Source organism: Hyalella azteca, unplaced genomic scaffold (assembly GCF_000764305.2).
Source record: "Hyalella azteca isolate HAZT.00-mixed unplaced genomic scaffold, Hazt_2.0.2 contig6587, whole genome shotgun sequence".
Classification (NCBI taxonomy): domain Eukaryota; kingdom Metazoa; phylum Arthropoda; class Malacostraca; order Amphipoda; family Hyalellidae; genus Hyalella; species Hyalella azteca.
In genome coordinates, this window is record NW_025936745.1 from 184019 (window position 1) to 193981 (window position 9963).

The 9963-nt window shown below is 36.9% G+C and overlaps 1 protein-coding gene across 2 annotated transcripts; it reads right to left on the reverse strand.

Moving 5' to 3' along the window:
• Positions 1-2366: 2366 nt before the first annotated feature.
• On the reverse strand, positions 2367-9463 carry LOC108677186 (GPN-loop GTPase 1). 2 transcript variants are annotated; one of them, XM_018165359.1, is made up of 4 exons: positions 9456-9463; positions 4300-5255; positions 3721-3914; positions 2367-3208 (listed from the first exon to the last, which is right to left on the reverse strand). In XM_018165359.1, the coding sequence occupies exons 2-4, from the start codon at positions 5221-5223 to the stop codon at positions 3019-3021; spliced, it is 1308 nt and encodes a 435-aa protein (XP_018020848.1). In that variant the 5' UTR covers positions 5224-5255; positions 9456-9463; the 3' UTR covers positions 2367-3018. The 2 variants fall into 2 exon arrangements, with proteins under 2 accessions (XP_018020848.1, XP_018020846.1); XM_018165357.1 differs by lacking the exon at positions 9456-9463 and adding an exon at positions 9351-9449.
• Positions 9464-9963: the final 500 nt, after the last annotated feature.

Genomic DNA, 9963 nt, shown 5'->3' on the forward strand with positions numbered 1-9963 from the left:
AGAGGGGTCGCCCTGGGGCATCGAGTTGGAGTAAAACACGACTAGATTGAGGCACAGGCGTCTTTGGCCGGCGCTCTAGGTCAGAAACGTGAGCACTTTAGCTCTAGGAACTATAGGGGCATCTGGCAACGAGCGTGGGTGGTTCCTCTTCTCTATCCCTACATTTGCATGCCGCTTTGATGGTATCTGCGCTTTAGACATGACCTGCACGATCAGCATCTCTGCAGCGTTTGATACGCTAACTTTGAGAGTGTACACGGCTGCCACTAATTCAATCTCATGAGTCTGCAGCTGCCGAAATATCTGAAAAAAATATAAAAGATATCACGTTTTTAGTGTGGGTAAGCAAGCTCCATTATATACGAAGAGCCGCCAATTGCTTGTTTGCTCAAATAGTAATTTAAACAAACTTAAACAGACCACTTAATAGCAATTTGAACAGACAACTGCACAATTGTCATTAAACAATTTTTAGCACGAATAAAAACTCAAAAAAGTTTTTACAAGAAACGATGGTACAAAAGGTTTCTTTAAATTCTAAGATATATTTTCTCGATTCTGTAACTAAGTTTATAAAGAATCTTGAAGATTCAAACATGTAACATGAAAAAAATCAAGTGTTACTTTAGGTGGTATTATATTCAGTAGGTATTATATTCCGTTACAATTAAATTGGTTGCAATAGTAGCCTAAGATACATGTATTTGTATACATATTACATAATTTAAAGGGAAGCAGTACAAAAAAGCATCATGACATCAATAAAAAAAACAATAAATACCTCCATTTCCACCTCTCAAAATGACCTCCAGATGTAATACACGACCAACAGTCCAACACGCATCGCTGACAGCCGTGATGACGACCCAGCGAAATTTGAGATCTCACGTAAAATGGTCACTTATCGCCACGCCATCTTTTCGGATCGTCGAAGGCCACATTATGTTCGCTCAGAAGGAGAAACTCGAAGCTCGAGTTACCTACCTTCTTCGCGATGTCGTCCGTAATCCAATAGTCTTGGTAATCCCATCTTATGGGCTATAAGCTGCCTATAACGCGCATGCCAAGGCAGCCTGAGACGTGCACAACATTGTCTGCTGACTTTGGCACCGGAATGGGACTCACGACCTAGAACTAATGCGCCGATTTTTTTACAATTTTACACCTGAAACAAATCTTCTCGTGAACTAAAAAGATTAGCCGTCGATTTATGTTTGTGATTGTGCGACTTTGCCTCCAGAAAGAAGCGTTTCCATTTGAAGAAATTTTTATACAACAAATTTTTGACTTTCTATGCATCAATCTAACGCGGATATATGCGCTTATCTAACAGTACTTAACAAGATCACTTATTTTCCCTCATTGATAACGAACGTTCCGCACCGGCGATTTTATCGTATAAATGATTCACGGCGTCCACATGATTCAGGAGCCGTTTTTGTGACTCAAAAATAGTTATCAACAACTGCGAAGGATAAAATTATTCGTTCGAATCGTCTTTAATCGTTTCCAAAGGTTACTCAGACAGATTTTTTCTGGAAACTATGAAGCTAATATCACAAAGAAGTCTTCGCGTTGATTCCACTTGACCAAGTCTGGTGAAATTCTATCTGTCGTAGTCGAACGAAAAAATTCTAACCCCAAGGCTAGGAAAAATCCTAACGTAGAAAGACGAAGTACAAACTCGGTGGATCGGATAGCTTCTCCACTTCCTCATTCACACAGTCCCCATTAATTACCAAGGCAAACAAATAGCAGCGCGGGCAAAGAGCCAGTGTCAACCAGCGCACCTTGCGACCGAGACGGACGGACGAAAACTCCTTTCTGTATTGACAAATTCTTGCCTATAAAAAGACGGCGGCCTAGAAGCGTCTACGCCCTGAATAGCGATGATGTTTTGTTGCAGAAATGATGGTTTGTGTTGAAGGATAGAAAATATTTTTGATTATGGGAAATTATTAGAGCTAAATTTTAGCAATGATCTTCGGTTATAGGAAATGGTCGTTATTGCTAGAGAATGGCAATGAAATTTTTGCCGCAGAAAATTATCGTTTGAGAGGAAGAATAGCCAAGATCTTTTTCGTGCTACAGAATGACAGATTCCAGACCAATTTAAAATAATTGATCAAATTCTATTCAAGTGAAAGTAGCAATCTTCAATGCATTTTCACAAACATTTGTGAATAAATTACTTAATAAAGTACTTTCACAAGAATTTTTCAATAGAAGAAATGAATACCATGAGTGGACATCTATAAATGTCATACAAAAAACGACTCCGGTAATACCTATATATTCATTACCAGCCGCACCCTAACGCCTCATGCAAACAATCGAGGATGTGAATTCGGAAAATAATAAGAAAATGGTCTCAGTAGCAGTTTTTGCTATCATCTTGCATTTCATTACATGAATATCCCTTCATCACAATGAAAATAACATGTTGCACAACGAGCAGGGTTGCCGAAGTCAGGGCATCGTGGGGTTGCATTCGACGTTCGTCAAAGTGAACAAAATAGAGCAGAATGGCTGTTGCGTACATAATGAATCATTCCCAGTAAAAAAAATCATTCTTGGAGATAATGTTTAAGAATTGAAACGTAATTTGGCAGAAAGAGATATCAGTACCGTATAGCGGTATCTTGTTGCCAATTGAGAATAAACGCGAGTATAGCAAAATTAGGCAATATTGTCATTGGTTTCAGAAACAAGACAACAGTGAACTTGGTCCGTGTAGCAGTTCAACCAAAAGACAAAGAAATATTCAACTGAAGAAGGAAACATTGTAGTGCGAAATATAGCACTTCATAACTTATTTGAGTTGCAGGCTGTGATCAGCTCTAAGCTGTGAAATTTCATAAATTGAACAAACTAAACCAAAGTACGTACACCACTAATAATTTATGACCATCATAAGACAGTTCTTTAGCCTTCCTGATCGTCGATGTAAACAGAAGCAAGTCTTCTTTTTTTCGCGTTACTTAAATTCAACCTAATTTAACTATTAGTTCATTCACTTCATTCTGCTTGGTGGTTCTGCTCTCTTATTTTATGAGCTCTTTGCTGTTCGGCCTTCTCTTTTTGCTGCCTGAGGAAGCTTTGGAATGATTCAATCTCCTTGGTTTCCTCGATATCATCGGCGTCTAGTTCTTCATCTTCGCTCCCAGAGTCCGACTGGTAATTGTTGACCAGCATTTCTGTCTCGTTTCTGGAAATAAAATAAAAGGTGCAGGGCAAGGTACTACGAAAATACTGTAAATTAGAATGCTATCAAAGTGGAAAAAGGCAAAAACTTAAAGTTTATTATACAATAATTTACATGTCAAACGTACAGAATAAAATGTCACAAATTTTTAGCCTGCTTGAGCATAACGTAACTTTGACATTTGATTTTTATCTTACAGCAAGTTTGGTACCTATTTCAGAACAAACAGTGGAACTAAAAATTGGTATAATAGATGGCTGAATGAACGGTAAAAAAAGTTTTACTTGCTTCCATCAAATTACGATTGATAATAAAATTACTCACTACTATGGGTACGGTACTTCAGCTGGAAAAGTTTAGTTATTTATTATTTGCTCATAGCTTGCTAAGATATGAACTTTGGTAGGGAAGATTTCAAGGTTCAATTCAAATCACTTCAATGGAAGCCCTATGGGTTTTCCTTAGTAACGTATCTTTAACAATTGTATTAGCTTTTAAATCTTTATTCATCTTACCTGATCGCATCTCGGACAACGCTGATGGGTTCTTTACCGTCAGCTGTAATATCAGCCTTAAACTTGTCCATACTTTTCTTCTTCTCTTCTTCTCTCCTCTTCGATGACTCTTCTTTGAGGTGCTCATACTCTGCTCGATATTCTTCATACTCAATGGCACCCTCTGCTAGCTTCTCCACCAAGTCAGCCATACCCTTTAGATAGATTGGTAAAATAAGCAAGGACTGCTAACTAGATGATGCCCACGGGAAGTTGATAGACATGAATCAACAAAATTATATTTTTGCTTTGACACAAGAAAAAAATTACACTAGAAGAAAGTAAGAGAAAAATCTTGTCATCAAGAATATACCTTCTCTTTGAAATTGAATATTAGGCATAAAAATCTGCTGTAAGTAAAAGTAATTTGATAGTTGAGAAACAATAGATCTCAAATTTATTTTAAGATTTGGCATAAAAAGATACATAAAAAAATTCATGTCATGGGCTATATTTTACACTAGTCATCAAGTTACATGGTATCTAGTAAGCATTTTAATTATTCATGAACGTTTATTACAATTACATTTAGCAACCCACCTCTCCAGTGAAAGAGGACACTCCACAAGCCTTGATGTTGCAATAGAATTCTTCAAGGGCGAGTGACATGGAGCGGGTAAGGTTGGAGGAAAACGTGCTTTCTTCAGCCAGTACATCTTGGAACACTTCAAAGTCTTGCATCCATTCAAATGCAAACTTGCAGTCAGTTATGTCTATCTTATTGAATGCAATGATGAATGGAAGCTTGTACTTGTAAAGAATCGAACAAGCATACAGCATGTTGGCCATAAACGTTTGAGTGTTATTTGATCTAACAGTGTCAACTACATAAAGAATTACTGTTGGATAAACAGATGCAAGAGCCCCAGCAATGATGGGGCCAGAAGCAGACCAGTTGAAAACTTCTATTTGACCAGGTGTATCAAAAATAATATAATCCAAATGGTCTTCTTTCTTGGCTATTAATTTCAAAACGTCATCAAACATGGTAGAGAATAAATTTAGAGATGTGACAATGCCTCCATTTGGTCCCAAGCCATACTGTTTCATAACTTCTTTGTAATTGACTGTATCTCTAATGTCAATGTAAGGCATGAATGGCACACTCTTGACAGCAGGGTCGAGATTTATAGTATGAAATGGCTTCCTAGCACTGGCTAAATATGTACTGAGTCTTCTTACAACACTAGTTTTTCCTGAACCTGCCATTCCAAGCACAAGAACACACAAAGGTTGTTTTTTTATTGCAGTCTTGGCAAAGCTTGATGAAGGGATGCTATCAGCAGCATCTGCTTTAGGCTTGGCTCCAGAAGCATTTTCATCCACAGATGATGAGGCCATTCCTTCAACAATACTTTTCAGAGCTTCATTATCTGGAACATCAACTGCAGAACCAGTAGATTGTGATGAATCAACATCCATTTTGCTTAGCTGAATTGCATCTCCTTCAGGTGGAAGGCTCATACTTGTAGCAGGGCTTGGTGGTAGAAGCAATTCTGAAAAATAGAATTTTAGAAATATTATGAAAGAGAAAATTAAGTGTTCAGTAATTTAGTAAAAAAGTCTCATAAATAAACTTTCCAATGCATTTTAGATGCTTTCAATTTGAAATGGTTAACAAAGATCAATCTTCAGACAAAAAAATGAGCCAAGTTTAAATCAGATTGAGCACTTAGCAACAGGGTAGCAAAAAATCCAGGCTTTTTTAATTGCCCAACCCACTTGGGTTATATTAAAAAACCCAGGCTTTTTGTGAAAAAAAAAAAAACAGGATGAAATGGGCAATAAAATTCTTCACTCATTTCATTTATACCCACATTGCTTAAAGTCCTTTTCAGCTATGTTGATTATTACAAATTTTATGCTGGCTTGTCAAGTATCAACCTTTATTACATTTGCCATAGCTTTAATCAAATAATGGTAAATTTTTAAACAGTGAGCCAGTGATGCATTATTAATTTGTATTACTGTCAATTGGGGCTACTCCGGACGATTTCTAATGTTTTTCATTCATAACTTCTTACCATAAAACATTTCATAAACAAGTTTAGGCTCATTTCAAAGCTCTTTGCAAGGGCTATCACATGGCTTCTCCAAAAAAATTCCATATGCTATTTGTAAGGTGCCAGAAGCAAAAAAAGAGTGTCCCGAGTAGCCCTGTTGAATGGGGCTATTCGGGACACTTAGAATAAAACTTCATTTTAAAATATTTTAAGCATGCAGAGTGTACTCATCTAATACTAACAGTACTCTGAAGTCCTCCTCTTTCATTGTAGATGATGTAGAAGTAGGATAAATGACATTTCCTGCGATTTTTACTCATTTTTCCTCTATTAATATGATATTACCATATACATTAATTACTGTATTATTGATGCAATATTACCATATCCATGAACACGCCATTGAGCATTTACAACAACCTTGTCCACTGCAAGCTTCATATCAGCAACCGTATAGCATTTTTTCTGTATCTGTAAGCTTACAGGATGGCTTGTAATTTCATACCATTTTAATTGGGTTAAGTGAATTTACTATAAAAAAAGATCATGAAAAACATACCTGAAACAGAAAATAATGTTTTAGTGACAACCATCATATGTTTTGGAGAAATAAATCATAGTTTAGGTCAATTACTTTTCATTCTATGATGCCTGGTGCACAATTCTATATATGACATTCTATGCACAATTTTGTGATAACTGATGATGCACTAATTTTTCGATAAGTGATTTTTTTCGCTGAACGAGGTAAATGTAATCAATATTCTTTGTTTTTAATCAATTTTTTTCTTAACTGGAGCCTTTGCTAACTGAGGTTCTACTGTAAATGCCGTTTTTGGGGGTGTCCCAAATAGCCCCAGGGGGGTGTCCCGAGTAGCCCTGCCGTGCGGAAATGGCCGCCATTTTTTTTGGATTGAGGTATGTAAATTCTGCAAATAAAGTTTTCATGCTGACACTTGTCTGCCACTTCTTTCTAAGCAAAATTTTTAAATACCGTACGGCAAATATTTTTTTACTACAGACCTTAGCAGAAGTATAACTTTTCAAAATATCGTTTCTCACCATTCTTTCAGGAATTTTTCAAAGCTAGTAAATGTAGTGTTTTTGAACTTCCTTTATCTTACATAGATAGGAAAAATGTTGATGTTTACGCCACTATATAGTATATTTAGTTTTGCAATATTCCAATTAGTTTTGCAACTAAAACAGTTTTACGTCATGTCGGCGGTATGGTGGCAGAGGAGAGAGTTCTTTAGACTCTTCATAAAGTTCATTTTTGAGTCTTATAAGTAGACCAGTAAAGTATCCAGGATACCAGCATTATCATACATAAGAAATTGGTGTAAATCTCGGGTAAATGAGGAAATTGAAAATGAACCAATTCTAAAAAATCTCTGGTTTGTCAATTGTCACTATGGTCGGAGGACTGTCCCGACTCCCAATTTACCCCGCCTGTCCTGAGTAGCCCCGGTTGACTCACTTGATGCCTGACGGTATACTTAAAGGATTCCTAATATATTCACAGACTTATTTAAAAGTCTCAAACCATAATATTCTTTCTACACAAAGTTTATCACTATATACTATAGTAGAGCAAGGTCAACTATCAACTTTGACACGTGTTTTGATGTCCTCAGTAACTTCTCACTAGCTAGTTGACTTGGACTTTTGCTTTGAGGATCTTAACATTTTCCCACCAGCATAGTGGCAAACCAGAGCTTTATTTTTGGAATCAGTTCATTTTTAATTTCCCCAAAACTTGAGATTTGAACCAATTTCTTAAGCATGATAATGCTGGTATCCATGATACCATAGTGACAAACCAGAAATTTTTTAGAATCAATTCATTTTCAATCTCCTCATTTACTCAAGATATTAACCAATTTCTTATGTATGATAATGCTGGTATCCATGATACTAGTTAACTGGTCTACTTATAGGACTCAAAAATGAACTTGAGGGAGAGTCTAAAAAACTCTCTGCTTTGCCACTATGCATGATACTTTACTGGTCTACTTATAGGACTCAAAAATGAACTTGAGGGAGAGTCTAAAAAACTCTCTGCTTTGCCACTATGCTTTACTTGTCTACTTATAGGACTCAAAAATGAACTTGAGGGAGAGTCTAAAAAGCTCTCTGCTTTGCCACTATGCCCCACTGTGCAGAGAGTGAACAAAGATTTAAAGACCTATGGCAATGCATTATCGGCAAAATTTTTGCCTTCAGAAGATCTTGCCGACACATTTAGATTGAAATTCTTGCATTTAATATATTTCTCAGTCTTCAGCCAACTATTTAGAAAAAAAGTAAGGTTTCCGGTACGTTGGATGGATTACGATGCAGCAAAGCTTGTCCGGAAATCAGTTGCGATGAGTTCCCGCAAAAAATGTAAACAACATTTTTTCGATTGCATAGTTTCGGTCGCATTAGAGCACTGAGCAGTCAGACTGCTTTATTACTTGTTCAGTTGACACTTGCTGTACAACCGGACTGTTTTTAGGGTAAAATTAGTTATTTGGGGTAACACGTGCATGCAACCTTGTAATAAGTTCGTGGCTTGTAAATAGTTTGTCATTACTCAGCGTAAATGGCTTTTCATTAAAAATTACCCGGCGACGCATCTTTAAAATGGCCGGCGACGCTTTGGGCTTAAAAATCCATATATTGCCGACGCTGCATCCACGGTCCACCCTCTGCATAGTGGACTATGGCACTATGCCCACCACTCACCAGACCTAGTGTTTTGCAGGAATCTGGCGCGCAATAATATGACGTCACTACTCACTATTTCAACTATCTACGCATCATTAGCAGAACTTCAGAAGTACTTCTTCAAAAGTTCAAACAAATCACTGTTCAAAATTTATTTTCAGGGATTTTTTGGAGCTAGTAAAATTATAACTTCTAAACTTCCTTTAGTTTATGCTAGTAGCAGCAGTAGCCCAGTACCCAGTACTGGCCAGTAGCCTATGCCCTATAAGTTTTAAGTTGTAATTATTTACCAATCTCAAGTCTCAACAACTACTTAATTAGGTGGTGGTGGCGGGTTATAGATGCATAGATGACCTCACTTCAGGCCAGCCGTTGCACCTGGACATGGCAGAGGTTGATGAAGTTTCTAGATACACATTCCGTTTCTCCACCAGGGGGCCCTGGCGCTTGAAAATCTTTCTTTTTATGTTTGTTCATTTAAATCGGCAAGATTGAGCTGTTTTAAGATTTGGCTAACTGTTAAACAGATTGTTTACGCTAGACTGTCTTATACGTCTTGCCAGCACAAGAGACAAATCGAAACTCCCTACTTAATTAGGTAGTAGTTGTTGTGTTATTAAAATAGTGAGACTTTCTGCAATAATTAACAAAATATTTTTTCTTTCAGAAGATATTCATTGTAAAAATTATACGGTTGAATAATTTTGTAGGTATTGTTGATCTCTAGTCTAGGAAGAAGGTAGCTAGGTCTAAGAAAGATTACCATACCCTTCCATTGACTTTTAATCCCGAGTCCCGACTATCTCATAGCATTAAAATGTAATTCTTAAATTCTGGCATTCAAATATATTTTAATATAATATAAATACGACTTACTTTTGAGCTTATATATTTTAGGACTTCGGAGAATACCTACAACTTGCAAGCTAAAACCAGCTACAAAAACAAAGAACGGTAGGTACAACGCAACGAAAGACTTACTGGCGCTTCCTTGGCAGCGCACCAGTGTTGCCAGGTTTTTTCTTGGCGAGAATACCAGATTGCCTAGCTCAAAATACCAGAAATATACCAGAAATTCTATCGTTCAAAAAACAGACTAATACCTCCAAATTTAATAAAACTATTCGTCAGAAACGTTGGTTACAAAAAAATTATCTTATGTACTGTGCAGTTATCTGGCTTGTCGATAATTAGCCAAATTGAACACGTTATATTTTTTCCCCTCTGTTTGCAACATTTTGACCCTTTTCTTTTCCTGTGTTTGATTACATTGACACTTTTTCCTTTTTTTATCAGTGTCATTGTGGCACTTTTTCCTCTTCGCTCAACATGAGCAAGCCACGGAAACAGGTCATCTTCATTTTGCTTATTTTCGTACACGCTTGCATATTGCATTAATCTAACATTTCGGGTGTGATCACATGTTGCGGTTGAGCAGATAGCTTTTGGTCCGAATAAGGAACTCCAGTACCTTTGTTGAAATTTTATT